Below are 17772 nucleotides of genomic sequence, written 5' to 3'. Positions count from 1 at the left end.
TTAAAGAAACTTCTTACATTTAGCTCTTTAAAGCTTACTGATACACCAGGCGCTTCGGGATGTACATGATTGGACATCAGGAGTCGGTATTATCTGTATCTTGTATTATTTACTAGGAAATATAAGGCTCTCAATTGTGTTAGGCCTGATTTGGGAGGGTTTAGCCTACAGTAAGGTACATACCAAAACATCTAGGAACTATACTATATGGGAGAAAGAGTGAGGAAAGCCTCCGCGACGCTGTATACATGTACTTTTTCTCCCATAATCTACTATGGGATCCTTGTTTGGTGAGCAGCCACACAAAAAAGTACTTCTGTCAAAGGACAAGAGGGGTTTTGCAGATTAACAGTGATTAGCATAATGGCATGGCATGCCATTCTGCATACCCCGCCTGCAGGTAGCAAAGCCGTATGGCCATAGCAATATAGCATCATCTACTGTAGGGCGAGCAGACTACATGGCTCCTTGCCTGAGTTTCGAAAGAGACTTTGAGACCACCATAGAGTTGGAGGGTTTGGGGCAAGGAAGCGAAAATTACAGAATACACATGATACCGATGCCTTCAAATTAACGGCACGGCTCATTTCCGATGTTCACTGTGTCAACCTAGAAATAAGTAGACCTTACAGACTATCCTACAGCACACTGTAGTGTCTTTTAGGCAGAAATTGTAGGCGTGAAGAAGACAGCAGAAGTTCTGGAAAAAACATGCTTGAGCTGCAATCGCGTCGTGTAGTTTCGCCTGGGCCGCCGATGTTGGCCATTATTCGCATTATGGTTCCACCAACTTTGAAAATTTTCTCTTCCACCGTCTTGAAGTACTCCTTAAAAGTAAATTTAGAGTCAATGTTTACTCCTTAATAGTACAAGTAAGGCTTGGATTTTATTTGATAGCCTCCTATGGCTAAGACTATTTCATTTGTAGCCGTGAAATATATATGTATATTGATAGTCAAGCGATGATTAAAGCAATAAACTCACATAGTACCTCATCAAGAAGGGCGTGGAATGCAGAGAAGAATTGAAGAGACTTCGACGCGGACCATACATATATACTGGGTCCCCGGGCAAAAAGGCATAGAAGGTAACGAAAAGACAGATGACTTGACAAAGGAGGGCACAGCACTCGGCGTATCAACGATAGACGTCCCAATACGTTTAGGAGAAATCAAAAGGAGAAAGGAGTTGATCCATTAAGAAGTAAAAGCGTGAATAGATGCGCGCAGATCCAAACTTTCTAAGAGCATGTGCAAATTCTTCGACATTAGACGCACAAAGTTGCTCACATCTTCAAAAGAGATGGGCATACTAACTGGAAACTACCATCTGGCGTTACATGTAAAGTGAGGCATCATCAGTAACAGCAGGTGTAGGATGCGAGCTGCAGGACGAAACGTTTGAGCTCGTTCTGTGTTCGTACCTTGCGCTCGCGTGGTCAAAGCTACAGCTACTAGTGGTGGCAGAGTTGCCAGATCTGAAGGTCCAAGAAAGCTTCGAATATTCGCTAAAACGACTGAGTTATTCTATAACATAAGTCGTGGTACCTAATTGGGGGTTTTCCATTTGGTCGTCAAACAAATTATGGTAACACTGTGGATACATTTAGCGTATATGGGGTATTTATTTACAGGCCAGTTTAACCTAACCTAACCGTCCTCTTGCCACCCGCACTTCTTAAAATTCTATCACTGCCGACGTTTAATTTGAAAGCATATGATGCCAGAAGTCAGTGTCCAATCAGATGGCCTATCATGAGCCTACAGCCCTCTACTTTTAGTGATACAAGTAATATTGTTGTTCTACTGTCGAAATCCCGGTACTAGGTGGATCATGTGCAACTGTCGGCGTCTTTTAATCTAGCGCAACCCGATTGGCACGGGAAAAGCCTAGAGGGATGCACCATTTTTAACCAGCTCATCCGCCTGGTCATCTATTCCATTATGCCCAGGGACGAATAGATATGTATACTTCCCCCTATCCCGAATTTTTCTAAGGATTGCCCACACTGTAACACAGTCTCTGACAAATAAAAAACTGTTTGTAACATGTAAGGACATAGTGCATACAGTGGTTTCTTCTGGATAAGAAAGAGTTCAACCCAACTTGGTACAGTGTCAAGAATGGAGTTGAGCCAGAAGAAAATTTGGAACATGACTCTGAAAACAGGGTTCACCATAAGTGATTCAGTTTTGGAGTCTCTTCATGTTTCTTCAGATCAAACAGCTGGTGCTTACAGATGTGTCCCCACATGACAGAGCAGCTGAGCTTAATTTTTTTATGTGGAGCTTAAGTTATGCGTGGGAGCCATGAAGAGAACTGTAGCGGTGGTAAATGCAACATAGTTATGAGTGCTTCCCTCGGAGTGAAGCCACAATCATCTACTCTCCGAGGAAAATGCACATTTGAATGCGGAACGGACATTGAAATGCATCTGAAATATTTTTATACCCTAAACCTCTGTGAGTCGAGATGGGTAACACTCATTACACAAAGTAGCAGAGGTATAACGTCTACTTGTGTGGTACCTATATTAATCATCTCACTCACGAATCGTGTTTCCACTACTTAACTCTTGGCCGTTTAAAGAAACCTATGTGCGGAAAAATATAAGTTTTGTTTTTAAAGTTGTTACTCTTACGTTCCCTGCTCCCTCGGTTGTCTCAGCATGTTTAATTGCCCGGATTATTGCTACAATGGTAGGTAAATCCTCATATTATGTAATCATTACAACAAACAGCGAAAAAACCAGCAAATCATTCAAGCATCTGCTACAACTAAATGCTCACATAGAGTGACTTGGGCCCGGTTTTTCATTAGTTGGTTAAGCTTAGCTTAAACTAGGTTTGCTTAAACTCTAGTCAAATTTAAACTCCAGTTAAACAACTGAGTAGTTTTTCAGTCACAGTTTAATGCAGTCTTGGGGGTAGCCTTTTTATACGGCAACATTGGTATTTTATTATCTATATAATTTGTAGATACGACAACTGGATATTGTTTACCCAACAAACATTTAAAAGATGTTTCTCCAGCGAAATATATATCTAGTTCCTGAGGTGATATCCAACTTCATTCTCCAATCACTATCCAACCTTGAGAAATGTTGTAAAATTTATAGTTCTCGAGGTGATCTCCAGTGTCATTAGTATTTTCAAATTATTATCCAACCTTTGCACAGTTCCATATGCCAAAAATAAAAAAATCAAAGTGAAAAGTTTGTCACCAAATGTGTCGTTAGTATCTCTTATTAGAACAGTCTTTTAAAAGGTATATTTGTTTTTGTTATAATAGAACTCTACTCTTTAAGAATAGCTTCAAAAGTGAGGTTGTGGTATGGGTTGGTTTTTGCAGTGTGAGCAAGTTAAAAATAAAGTGCAAGTTTAAGCTATTGAAAAATACATAAAACATCATTGTATTGAAATAAATAAAAATTAATTTTGAAGTCAAAGGTATTTCATTTTATTCATTTTAAAATAATTTCAGTCTTTAGCTTGTTGTGTTTTTGTTTTTTTGTTATTAAAATTTCACCAGTGCCTTTATTAGTGTTTATTTGCACAAATATTTAAATTTCAAATTTAAAGGTTTAGTTGGGTTCCTCGCCGTACCTCACGTTGGGACTTATATCTTATTATTAGTCAAAATTTTAAGATTCTAAAGTGTTAATATCAGCTGCCACTTTCTGCCACTAACTATGTTTTGCGACAGTTTTCTGATAGCGTCACTCGGATAAATTATTGTCGTATGTTATATGTTTCCTCATGTAACATACGACAGTATTTTATCCAGTCGACGATATGCATTTGTAAACTTTTGTGTGTGTTTGTTGTTTTGTTGTTATATATGCAAGATTTTTTTTATAACTTTAATTTCTTTATTTAATCCTATTAAACATTGTACTTGCGATAGACAAATCTTACCACTTTCCCCCCATATCTACTTACTTTTTGTATGCATGAGGTGAGAGTGGGTGGTTGTGGTATCACCCGCACCAACTTTGTGAAAAAATAATTCTCACATATTTGTAAAGCCGTGACCAAAGTTTCACGTTTATATCTCTACTGGAAATATTTTTGGCCACTAACTCCATATAAGACCGACCAGTGTGCTTTGAGAGATTTTGAGATATGTACAGTTCTCAAAAGAATATTGGACATGTTTCTCCAGTTGATATCCTACATTGGATATCGCGTTGAGGTTAAGTTGACAAACAAATCTCCAAGGTGGGACCACCAAAGGCAACATCTATTTATTGTGAGAATTAAACACCTAATTGATAGCAGTAATGAAGCGTAATTTATGAAAAAAAAATTATATATATTTTATTTTATTTTCGTGAAAATACTGTAGTATTGGAATCTTTCACTTGAAACAAGTCAAAGAAACACAAGTTGGGAGCGATAATTTTTTCAACTTAAGTAAAAACATTTTTTGCTTTATAAAAAAATCCCTCTTTTGTTAAGATTCTCAAGTTTAGCCACTGTTTCGTAACAACTCTTGAGATTTTAGAAGTATGATATTAATTAGGGCTGGGACTATTCGCATATTCGAATATCCGGATATCCATATGGATATGCGGTGACACGAATAACATCCGGACGGCATGGATATCCGGTTAATATTCGTTTGCGAAACTATCGGATATCCGGATTTATATATCATTATTTTTTATTATTTTATTTATTTATCGGCTTATATTCTGGCGCAGATTTAGAGAGAAAAGCTGCGTCCATACCATTCTCTTGAAGATAGAAAAACCGATAGTGGCACCATAGACTTGATGTCGGTCTTTTGTTTTGCAGCTTTTTTCCCAATATAAACAAATGGCTCTGTTATTTTCACTTTTTTGGAAATGATCCCAAATCTTGCTGACCATTTTAGCACTCACTATTAGTCTAAATTGACGCTTTGTAAAATTGTTGATGTTTGTAAAATTGTAGCTTTTGCATTTTTGACATTAATTTATTAATCTACAAACATATTTTGTGAATAATTTTTCGATGTTTGCTTCGTCCAATTCTGATATGCAAATATTCCACTTTTATATTCCAGTATCCGGACATACGGATATCCGGATTTTCCGTTTACGTATCCGGATATCCGGATAACCGGATTATTTGCTTAGCTATCCGGTGTATCCGGATAGTTGAAAAATCCGGATGCAGTTCACAGCCCTAATATTAATCAACATGAGCTCTAATGCTACTCAAGCCCAAATGCTGGTTGGGTATATTCGGCGCCATTTCGAACGACAAATCACCCATAGGTTAAATAAATAAAAAAAATTAATAAAATGTAAGGCGCTACAACCTCCGAAGAGATTTTGGGCCGAGCTTCTCTTCCAATTTGCGTCGTGCGCCTTTTTAATTTTTCTACAAATTTGCGGGACGGGACCTACTTGTTTTATCCCGACTCAGAATATATGAGTTTTCACTGAGAGCTTTTCATGGCGGAAATACACTCGGAGTGCTTGCCAAACACTGCCGAGGTGCGACCCCGCTTAGACAAATTTTCTTCTAATTGAAAAACCTTATTTCTAAAATTTTGATGTTGCTTTGCTGGTGTGTGAACCCAGGGCATTCGGTGTGGTAGGCGGAGCACACTACCATCATACCATGGTGGCCACCCGATAGGTTAACTAGAGATAACCCTGTCAGATCGGCCGCTTAAGCTCAGCTTAAACTTCAATTAAATTAGACTGAAAAACTGCAGAATAAGTTTAAGCGTAGTTTAGCTGACAAACTGAGTTCAACTTGTACAGAAAAACCGGGCCTTAATGTTAACTTGCAAGATCTCTTATGAACGAGTTTTCCCAACCGCAATGAGACCGCTGATGAATATGGTATGTATGTATGTAGTTGGCTAGACTGCAGGCGGTAAGCGTGAAATGATTACAGCAATGGAATTTCATACCATCTTAGTGCCAGTTAAGGCAATGGTAAGGTGACGTCTCTGATTTCGGAAGTAAATGTGACACTGAAATGTTTGTTGTAAATTAAATGTTGTTTATTACTCCCACTTCCACTTTCGTTTTCGTGAAAATTTGCTGCAAACAAATTAAAAACTCCGTTTACCATATATTATGTACCTGAGATGACTGTAGAAAGTGAAAAGTTTATAGAACGGGAATCACACTAGCCCATTGTACTCAAATCTGGAGAAGAGTTGGAGTCATCTTCATACATGTTTCACGAAAATACTAGCGACAACAGATCCATAGGCCTTAACTCCTTAAGGATGAAAGTCTTTGAAAGGCTTTTGGATATGATTTTGTTCTGTTAACTTTTCGACAAAGAACATAATTAATTTATATTGGAACCGTTATCCCTTGTTTCTGCGATGTGTCATCTTCAGTGTCATTTTTCGTTTGGATATCCACAGAAGGGCAGCCCCAAATGGATCCAAACTGATTCTGTCTCGTACGTGAAGGACAGATCAACATCAACTGTCATTCAAGAACTAAGAGGTAGAAAGGTCCATACATTAAAAAAAATAGACTCTGTCAACCTTTCTGGAACAGAGCGAGCTGTTATATACAACCATGTCTGCAAATAGTCGCAAGCAATGCCAAAGAAAAGATAACACAAATTTACAAGCTTCAGTAACAACTACCCGTCGCAACATTGCAGCAAGAAGGAGTTCTCCTTCTGCTTCTGTGGAGGAAAAGTTTATGTGTTAGGTTAGGTTAGGTTGAACTGGCCGGTCCATGAGGGCCTCGCATAGACTGAATGAGTCCGTAGTGTTACAGAAGTTTATTTAATGACCAAACTGAAAATTCTATCAAAAACCAAGACCTATTTTATAAAATAACTCCGTCCTCTTGGCAAAAACTAAAAGACTTCTAGGACCTATGCCACTTGCTGCTTCTAGATCTGACAGCTTCATAGTGTTTGATCGTTTTCTCTTCCAACCTGCGCTTTTTACATCTGCTGTCAGTGACCAAGCCTAATTTAAAGGCATGTGACGCCTGAAGGCAGTTTCCAGTCAGAATACCCGTCTGAGTCTACAGTCTTTCTTTTTTCAATGCAACTTTGGTAGTCTAAGGTTTACAGCCCCGCGCTTGGACCCACGCCTTTCCCGCTTGGTTGATCATTTGCAACTCTCGAATTCTCTTAATGTCCCCCAATATGATTGGGACGGCTACGGAGCAAGCTTCGAGGGATGCGCCCTTTACAACTAATTCATCCGTTATTTCATTCCCATCTATGCCCATATGACCTGGAACCCAGTATAGTTGTATGCCTTTCACCGACCTGATTCTGTCCAGAAATTGCTTACACTCTAACACAATTTTAGATGCTGTGCTATGCGAGATTATTGCTGTGTTAGACCCACTCCAAATGGTGCTGCACTCCCTCTATCTGCGCAAGTATTTGGACGTCGAGTTAGCTTAGCTGCAAAATTCATATCGAACAGCTTGGAAAAACAATGCAATGTACAATGTTAAACAGCTGAATAAAGTAAGTAACAGTTATGTATACTTAGGTCGTTCAAGATGACGCACTAAGCGAACATGTTCCTTGACCAGTTACCTTTGGACTTTAAACAACTGACTGTTTTGCAGCGTCCACAATCCAAACCTCAGCAGCAACAGTATCATCAAAATTACCATTATATTCTTACCTTTTAAGATTCACTGATGGCACTGTGTTCAAGGATAATTTAATCTAGCTGCTTATCAGCTAACAATCATTTATGCGACTCACGCAGGCAGAATTTTGCCTTGTCAGTACATGCTGAAATTACGTGATAATTTGTCCCATCCTTCTAACAAACACAAATGCTGTTGTGGCTTTTGAAATCTTCCCTTCAATGTCTATATCCAAGGCCGCTTCATTAATGTTTTATATCCGTCTGTTGCTTGATGCTAAATGGGACTCGATCCAGGTAAAAAAGTCCTTTTTTAAGAATTCGATATCACATATTGCCCCCTCCTCTCAGGTATTCAGATAAGAAAGGTAGGAAGAGCTGCTCATTTCGGAAACCTGTTCGGCTTCAGAACCAATAAGCCAGTCCAGCATCTCCAACTTTATCCATTTGGATAGCTGTTGTGTTTCGACAGCCTCTCAAACTGATGTTTTTAAAGGTCATTTTGCTGCTGCAACATGATTTTCATATCCCAGTTCCGGTAATGTCAAGCCAACTAGCTTCGAATCGCCGCCTAGAGCTTCTTATAGCCTTTTCTTTGAGCCCTCATTTTGATGATCTTTTAAAGAGAAGCTACTTCAGTAAATTATTGGGTCTTATTCTTGGACTCATTGGCTTCCGACGCGCACAGATAAACCAAGCATCCTATGGCAAGGGTTTTTGGGTCCATCGTATCGTTTATTTTTGGCCTCGTAGCCACTTTTGAGTTGGTGCCTGGCACGTAGAGGCATTTTCCGTTGTTGGCTGTCAAAGAGTCTATGCACTTCTACAAGTCTACTAAATTTGCCATATTGGTTCTGGGGATGTATTAGTATGTATGAGTTTTAAAATGTACACTTTTTCTTCATATAATTTGGTATAAAAAAATAATGTACATTTCAAGACTCACACTTAGTGAATACAGCCCCTGATTTTCACCATTAAAGCGTACCGGTTGTGCTGGAGCAACCTTTTTGCCATTTTACAGTCACTAAGGAGGTCCAGAACTCGGCCTGAGTATAAAGTTTCCTCAGCCGCGTCTGCACCGCCAATTTAAAGGTGCCTTAGCTTCCACGGTTTTAAAAAGGCGGAAATGATGGAATATTAACACCACAGCAATTTCGACCAGCTATTACCCTGAGATGGGTTAATATCATCACCGTCAGCATACTTTCCCATAAAGAGCATCGTCATGAGATTCTTATGCGGCGCAATTTCGAGGATGGTATAGGAATATTATGGTGGCATCCATTTTTCTTGCCACCGTGGCCCTCCTCTCTCGCCGCTTTTAATTATTTATTGCTTACTTGTATCCTGTAATAATATTTGTAGCTGACAGACCACAAGTCTTTCACTATCGGCCACCTTGTATACCCCGGGTTGCCATGAGTTCAGAGAGCACCATTAATATTATTATCGTAACTCTTGCGAAACACGCACAAGACCTAATGCCATTTTTTCTCTCCTTTACAGTACTCTCAGTCACAGTTCTCTCTCAGTATTATGCACAAGCGGCCAGCGTCGACTCAGATGATGATTACGAGCCAAGGCACTTGACAAACGACCCATGTAAGTTCATTCATAGTAAAATAGCCTAAAGTCTTTTAGTTTAGTATACAGTTTGGATTCACATCTACTTTTAAGGCAGCGTCTTTTTTTCAGTCGCAATCGGACTCACCATTCTCCAAAGGATACGTGATTGCTGAAAATTCGAGACGAGTTGGACGTGTGGAAACAAATAAAGTAAAACAAAATAATCGCCTGAAAGCTGGCGGAGAGTCATCATCTTTAGATTCAGAATCAGATGCTGATTCGGAATCTGAAAGTAGAGACGCCGACTCGGAGGATGACGACGATGATGATGAAGAAGAGTACTATGACGACAGCGATGATGAAGAGAGCAGTAGCACAGATAGTAGTAGTCATGAAAATATTCCGCGCCTACTCTCTCAATCGGCATTCAATCGCATCTCGGAAACTTTGGGCGCACTTAATACAATGGGACATTTGTTGGTGGATATAACGCGCGGTGGGCAGCATGAACCCAAACCTGAAACGTATCAAGCGTCTGGTGTTGGAAATGAGGTGAATATTGCCTCTAGTACTGTTAGTGGGATTAGTACAACAAGCGCTATAACGACTACTAGTACAACGACGGCAGCGCCATCTAGAAAATTTAGTGACGTAAATCCGACAGCTAAAATACTTGCGCCACTGTCACATGAGAGTAATCTCGTAAAAGAGCAAAAAATTACCAATGTACAAACGTTAGTTAAGCGCGAGGGAGACATGCAAACGCCAGCGAATACCATGTTCGTTGAAACCAAAGATACTAAGAAGAAGAAGAAAAAGAAGAAGAATCGGAATAAAGTTAAGAAACCTGAAACGGGTGCGAGTAATCAAACGCAACAACTAAACAAACTACCCACCACAATGCGACCAAGCACGACTACCCACCCGACAACCACACACTCAATAGATCGTGTTGATCAGTTGCCAGGGACTACAGAAGATGTGATCGGTAAAGACGCCGAAAATTATTGCAAAACACCCAACGGGCGTCCTGGCCGATGCGAAGATTTGAGTAGCTGTCCCGCTTTATTATTGAACTTAAGCAGCTTACGTGAATCTTTGTGCTTTAAAAGCCTTTTTGTGCCCGGGGTCTGTTGTCCATTGCCAGAGTCTTCAACTGTGCTCACTACACAACGTCCACTAAAACTGACTACAAAAGCGCCAGTTACTGTTATAGCAACAAAACGTCCAACTACACCACGTCCAGCATCATCGCCGAGTTTGGTGTTAATACCACAGTTGAAACCCTCAACAACGACCGCAACAACGACGACTACACCAAACCCTCTGGGCAATGAGTTAGAACTGCTAGACAACAATAATATTGTAGATCCAGAAGAGTGTGGACAACAGGAATATTCCTCGGGGCGTATTGTTGGTGGAGTTGAAGCACCGAATGGTCAATGGCCATGGATGGCGGCAATATTTTTGCATGGTCCGAAACGTACAGAATTCTGGTGTGGTGGCTCGCTTATTGGTTCCAAATATATTTTGACAGCTGCGCATTGTACGAGAGATTCGCGTCAGAAACCGTAAGCTATTTTACTTTTTTACCATTAGAATACTTTTGAAGCCGGTGTCATATTTTAGTTTTGCAGCGCGACAATTTACTGTACGTTTGGGTGATATCGATTTATCGACCGATGCTGAACCTTCTGCGCCAGTTACATTTGCTGTGAAGGAAGTGCGCGCACATGAGCGGTAAGTTGTGGAAAACAAACTAAAGTTCGCAAATATTGAGGTACCTGGGAATTTTGTTACACCGACTGAAAGACCATAGGGCATGCGAACTCGGAAGTAGCCGAAGAACAAAGGGCAATCAAGGGCAGTAGTAAGCAGCAGGTATGGGAAGGAGCGGCCACAGGTCGCGGTAGCGGTGGAGGTGGTATGATACTGACAGGGCAATGGTCGTAGCAGGGGTGCAACTTCGGGACGGCAAAAATTGACTAGCAGATGAGTATGGTTGTTGTTGTTGTTGTTGTTGTAGCAATGCTCGCCCCACCTAATAGCCGCGACCGATCACAAATTGTCATCAATATCCTCTAACGAGAGTCCAAGGAAAATTTCCCTTTCAACAGGGGTGGACCATAAGGAAAGGGGTGTTAGAGGCGTTGGTTCCACATTACAATTTTGTATGTCGGGGTTGATTCTGGATAGGTAAGAGTTTAACCTGTTACAGTATCCAGAACGAAGTTGAGCAAGAGTGACACGCGTTTCCCTGGGGAGTATGCGTTCCTCTTCTGCGAGTTCTGGATATTTTTCTTCAAGTACTGGATTCACCGGGCAATTCCCGACATAAAGGTCCGACGCCTGTCTATGGAGTTCACCAAGGACCTGCTTGTGTTTTTCCGCTTCATACGGCTGGGTTCTCAGGTGCCGTATTTCCTCAAAATGCTTACGGAGATGACTCCTTAGGCCCCTAGGCGGTGCTGTTTCGTCAATCAGATGTCTGTTGGGATGCCCAGGTTTCTGGGTATTCAACAGAAATTGTTTGGTCAGCATCTCATTTCTCTCCCTGATGGGGAGTATTCTCGCCTCATTATGCAGATGGTGTTCTGGGGACATAAGAAGACAGCCCGTGGCGATTCTGAGAGCAGTATTTTGGCAGGCCTGTAGTTTCTTCTAGTGGGTGGTTTTTAGGCTTGGCGACCATATGGGTGACGCGTAGCACGTAATCGGCTGGCTAATTGCTTTGTATGTGGTCAAGAGCGTTTCTTTATCTTTTCCCCAGGTACTGCCAGCAAGGGATTTGAGGATTTTATTACGGCTCTGAATTCTTGGAACAATTGCGGTTGCGTGCGCACCAAAATGTAGATCCTGATCAAACGTCACACCCAAGATTTTGGGGTGTAGGACAGTCGGTATCGTAGTGCCATCGACGTGGATGTTCAATATGGTCGACATTTGGGGCGTCCATGTTGTAAACAAGGTCGCGGAAGATTTAGTCGGTGACAATGCCAGGTTTCGCGAGGCGAAAAAACTGGAGAGATCAGGGAGATAGCCGTTTATTTTATTGAATAGCTCATCGATCTTTGGGCCTGGGCCTGTGGCCATTATTTTGCAGTCATCGGCGTAGGAAACGATTGTGACTCCTTCCGGTGGTGAAGGTAGCTTAGATATGTAGAAATTAAACAAAAGCGGGGATAGGACACCACCCTGTGGCACCCCTTGTTTAATTCTCCTTTGTTTTGATGTTTCGTTTCTGAATTGCACCGATGCCTGCCGACCACCCAGATAATTTGCGGTCCACCTTTTAAGACATGGGGGAAGGGTGGACCCTTCCAGGTCTTGCAGTAACGAGCCATGGTTGACCGTATCAAAAGCTTTTGATAGGTCTAACGCTACGAGTACTGTTCTATGGTGGGGATATTGATTCAAACCGCAATTTATCTGGGTGCCAATGACATTTAGCGCGGAGGTAGTGCTATGGAGTTTTCTGAAGCCATGCTGATGAGGGGCTAGCTGCAAATGTGCTTGGAAATAAGGGAGCAAAATGGCTTCAAGCGTCTTTGCCACTGGCGATAGGAGAGATATCGGACGATATGACTCACCTATGTTAGCTGGTTTCCCAGGCTTTAGTAGCGGGACCACCTTGGCCATTTTCCATTTATCGGGTATGACAAAGGTGGAAAGAGACAGGTTGAAGACATGCGCTAAATATTTGAAACCCTCTTTCCCTAGGTTTTTAAGCATCGGCATGGCTATGCCGTCTGGGCCCACTGCTTTGGATGGTTTAGCGCGACCAATGGCGTCCTCAACCTCTCTAGCGGTGATGGTAATTGGTGACGCGCTGAGTTTGTGTTTATGTGCGTGTCTATTGGCTCTCCGTCTATCTTTGTCGACCGTAGGATGCATTATATATTGTCGGCAGAAAGCGCTCGCGCATTTTTTCGCATCCGACAGCACCTTATCGCCAAAGGCGATGGAAACTTTGTCTTTGTGCTTAGTCGGATTCGATAGGGACTTTACGGTGGACCAAAGTTTACCTACACCGGTAGAGAGGTTACAACCTCTTAGGTGCTCTTCCCATTTCGCCCGCTTGTGTTCGTCCACAAGCAATCTGATGCGTTGGTTTATATCCCTTATTTGGGGGTCGCCTGGATCAAGCTGTCTTATAAGGTCGCGTTCCCTCGCTAAGCTCGCGGCCTCCGCCGGGAAGTGGGCCGGATTTCGGGAATTCTCCCGGCGGGAATGAAATGTGCCGAGGCGGATTCAATGACCTTACGGAAGGCACGCTCCCCTTGGCGGGCATCAGTCGCGATAGGGAGGGCAGCAAAGCTGCTGTCTGTTGCAGATTTATATTCTTCCCACTTTCCTTTTTTGAAGTTTATGAAAGTGCGTTTTTCGGTGACGATGAAGTCGGCGGTACGCTCGAACGAAATAAGTATAGGCAGGTGGTCGGATGCCAATGTTACCATCGGCTGCCAGTTGACGCAGTTTACGAGTTCTGCGCTTACGATTGAGATATCTGGCGAGCTATGACAGCTTCCTACCATACGTGTGGGGGCGTCTCCGTTTATTGTGCAGAACGTCGTTTCGTCTATTTGATCCGCCAACATCTCACCCCTACTGTCCGCCCGCAAGTTTGAATGCCATAGGTCGTGATGAGCATTGAAATCGCCTAAGATAATGCGATTGTTGCCAGTGAGTAAGGCCTCGATATTAGGGCGGTATCCACTGGGGCAACAGGTGACAGGAGGGATGTAGATGTTGATGATTTCTAGATTTGCATCGCCTGACCGGACAGATAGGCCTTGACGTTCTAAGAGATTGTGACTGCGGTCGATGCCAGGATCAAATATATGATATTGCACAGAGTGGTGTATGATAAACGCGAGGCCGCCTCCATTTCCGCTCTCGCGGTCTTTCCTGTGGACATTATAACCAGAGCAGGTCTGCAATGCAGATCTTGCTGTGAGTTTAGTCTCTTGAATCGCAGCAATGCGGATGTTGTGCCGCTTCATGAAATCGACTATCTCCGTAATCTTCCCAGTTAGTCCATTACAGTTGAACTGCAGAATTCTGAAGTGTATGAGGGGTGACGCCGCCACTCTAGGGGTAAGTGAGGGGTGACTACGCCTAGGTTGTGGAAGGCCAGGACGCAATTGCTGTTGTGGCCTTGGGACTGGGCGCCCTTGGGCAAGCATTGGGGTACCCGGATGATTTGGGTTTGCGACCTGGCAACATGGCGCGATGAAACCCGTCGAGGGGTTGCCGTCGCGGAGACCAGAACATCTAGGAAAGTGGCACCACCCAAGGCAGGAGCTGCATTGAGCGGATGTCGCAAACCTATATATTCTGTGCTGGCAGACGGTGCAAACGGAGGCAGGGACTAAGAGTCTGTTTCCCTGACCTGCACGATTGCTGCCAGAAAAGAGAGGGGGAGAAGAAGACGGGGGCAGGGGCTGATGCTCAGCATTGCTACCAGCTCTACTACGAAGGTAGTAGTTATGAGTGGTATCAGCTGTTTGAGTTGTTGGCGCCGTGGGGCGCGAGCAGCAGCGGGTACTTGTTGTGGCTTGCTGAGCAGCGAAGCTGCTGGAAGGTAGTGGGGATACGCTTAGGCGTAGACTACGGGACGCCCTTGGGCGTGAGCAGCAAGGAGCCACAAAAGATTTATAAAAGTTACGTGGACGTCGGGTTTTGGGATCAAGCCCAGAACAACCTGTCCGATGCAACCATCCCTTGCACGAGACACACTGAACAGAGTATGACCGTCCTAAAAAGATTCTTTTCTGGCAGATGCAGCAAAACCATTTCTCATGACCAGGGTCAGGAGACGGACCCGAATTGGGTTCGATACCTTCCCGGAGTAAGAGAATATGTAGCAGTCCTGCTGCAAGGAGCTGCTGGGAGGATGACAATTTGTGGGAGGGACGAAACAAATTAAATGGGGTCACACTGAAATGACAGTCCTTGGTCGGGAAAAAACCCGAGTCGCTCCGGTACATAGAACCGACTGCCTTGGGAAGCGTATGGTAGTATGGTACAGTCGGGGGCAACAGTTAAGTAGCGGTTAAGCAATAGCAGCAGTTAGCTGATGAATCACGTCCCCATAGCGGAGTTGGAGGAACGACGGCATCGGTGTTGATCTTACACAGATTGATAGATCACCTTCTCTTTGACTGCTTCTTACAGTTCGGAAGTCATATTGCATTTGACAAAACTAAGGTGCTCATCGTAGGAGATTGACATTCTTGTTGCATACCACCAACTCCACTGCCGAAAGCTGTTTGATAGGTGTCCAAATTGAGAGCAGAATTGGACTTGTTGGACACCATAGGCTGTGGACTGATTGGGAAAGTCCACCCTAAGGCATTTCGGCAGTGAGGAAATGCGATGATATACAACCTGGGCCAGTGCCCAAAAATAATGTTTTAGAGTTTCCTTGGAGTATGGGGCTACTCCTGGACTAAAACGAGAACTAGTTCCGAAAAATTATGGTCCAAGAGCTAAACATATTATATCTCGTTTGTACTGGTTACAAAGCCGGTAGTTAAAGTGCACTTTGAGATCAAATAAACCGTTTTCTTCATGTAGATAAAAGGAGGCTCAACGATGTTATCCTTTGCCGGATACATACTAGGTCGCGGGAACTGTTTGATATGAACATGGAGAGTCTTCTGGGTCACTTTCGTGAGGTTTATAATTGTTTAAGAGAAGCCAAAAATTTTGCTGACAGCCTCTTGAAAGCGTTATGCTCCACAACCTCTCGAATCCCAACCGATAAGTAATTATGCTCAATGCATCCTAATCTCCCGACACGCAAGTCGGCCGTCAACCAAGGTCAGCTCCGAGCTGTGAATATCTGTTATGTCCAAGGATGGGTATCTTCTACCCGGCCAGTCGTCGCAGTATTTGTGTCCGAAGGCGTTATCTACTGCGAACTGACTTAAGAAGACTTCAAGTCCTTTTGACCCGTGCAGTGATATACCAACTCTTGCTGCAACATGGGTTAGGGGCGGGTGGAGAAGGGGTGACGTTTAACGCATCCTTGCTTCATCTTATCATTCATGCCGTTCATCACGAAAGACCAGGTCCAAACGGGCGGGATGTATTATGCTGAAGCATTAAGCTTTTACACTTGGCAGTCAGCGGACTGACCTTAGGAAGCTGATTGCGCATTTGGCAAAACTGTTTCCTTATAACATCATGCTGTCATCTGTCAACTTTACTACAAACTTATCCATTTCTAACACCTTCTTTCTTATTTATTATCTTTTTAATTTCGTCACAGTTTTTCACGCATCGGTTTCTACAACGACATCGCTATCATAGTACTCGATAAACCAGTGCGTAAATCAAAATATGTCATACCCGTTTGTTTGCCGCGTGCAGGACGCGCTCCGCCTAAGGAACGTTTGCCAGGACGTCGCGCAACTGTTGTCGGTTGGGGTACTACTTATTATGGCGGCAAAGAGTCAACGACACAACGTCAAGCTGAGCTGCCAATATGGCGTAATGAGGACTGCGATCGTTCCTATTTCCAGCCTATCAATGAAAATTTCATATGCGCTGGTTACTCGGATGGTGGTGTGGATGCGTGTCAGGTAAACTTTTGCTTTTAGTCTTTCACTTCAATTTTGAATTATTCGCATTTATTTATCCTTTCAGGGTGACTCTGGTGGTCCTCTTATGATGCGTTACGATTCACATTGGATTCAACTCGGCGTGGTGTCGTTTGGCAACAAATGCGGTGAACCCGGCTATCCTGGTGTTTATACGAGAGTGTCGCAATATTTGGATTGGATTCGGGATCATACGCTCGACTAATTTAGTTGCCGAGTTCACTGCTGTCGTTATTGAAGATGTTGACTTAGTTCTTAAAAAGTTTATATTTTTATATAATTCAAATACGAATCACTAGTCTATATAATGTTTTTTATGTTTGCCGCGTTAGTTCCAATCTATTTATTAATCATCCCAAAAAGCATTACCATGTTTGTATATAATAAATAAATTATTGTTAAATTATGTGTAATATAATTGGAAGAACACCACCAGATCAGTGGCAATTGGGTATGACCTCTCCTAGTCATTTGAAAATTAACCAGGCCTTCAGACAGAGTGACCCCTTGTCGCGTAATTTCTTCAGTGAATTCCTTTATTTGATATACGGTGCATAATCATGAGCGCCTTCAAATTCAGATGAGACGGATCTCGGAGAAACAGTTCTACGAAATATTAATTGAGCCTAAGACAGCTATCAATAGCACCTTAGCTGGTGTAATAACAAAACTGCAAAACTCAAACAGCTTCAATTTGGAAACTTTTATTCACCGTAGTTGTCATAACAATTTGCGTCTTGCCTTTGTGATTCTTGGCCTTACTTCGGTAGAGGTGAATATTATGTTGAAGAAACGGTCACGGTTACAGTAACCAGATTGCCCGGAAAGTAAGTCTTCGTTTCGAGAAGTTGCCAGGTCTCTTAAGTAAACCAAGCTTTGCTGATAGATCTTTTTCAGGACTTTTCCAGCTTTACAGTTTCACTTAAGGTGGTGATACCACTGCAGGTGTCTTCGCAGGAAGCCTTTTTCTCAAAGAGTTGTATGCAGCGGTATCGGGCCCACACTATAT

At 42.7% G+C, this 17772-nt stretch overlaps 1 protein-coding gene across 4 annotated transcripts in view; it reads left to right on the top strand.

The window, feature by feature from the left end:
* The window catches only part of LOC137233727 (serine proteinase stubble), a 44436-nt gene extending 27257 nt beyond the window's left edge, over window positions 1-17179 (top strand). For all 4 annotated transcript variants that reach the window (XM_067757055.1, XM_067757063.1, XM_067757048.1 and 1 more), the window contains 5 exons: window positions 9097-9192; window positions 9272-10727; window positions 10786-10896; window positions 16433-16745; window positions 16810-17179. In XM_067757055.1, the coding sequence (XP_067613156.1) occupies window positions 9097-9192; window positions 9272-10727; window positions 10786-10896; window positions 16433-16745; window positions 16810-16968 (2135 nt within the window). In that variant the 3' untranslated portion in view covers window positions 16969-17179. The remainder of the gene's footprint in view (window positions 1-9096; window positions 9193-9271; window positions 10728-10785; window positions 10897-16432; window positions 16746-16809) is intronic.
* The last annotated feature ends 593 nt before the right edge of the window (window positions 17180-17772 follow it).

Source organism: Eurosta solidaginis, chromosome 1, assembly GCF_040869045.1.
Source record: "Eurosta solidaginis isolate ZX-2024a chromosome 1, ASM4086904v1, whole genome shotgun sequence".
Taxonomy (NCBI): Eukaryota; Metazoa; Arthropoda; class Insecta; order Diptera; family Tephritidae; genus Eurosta; species Eurosta solidaginis.
This window is presented reverse-complemented; position numbering and strand designations above follow the sequence as displayed.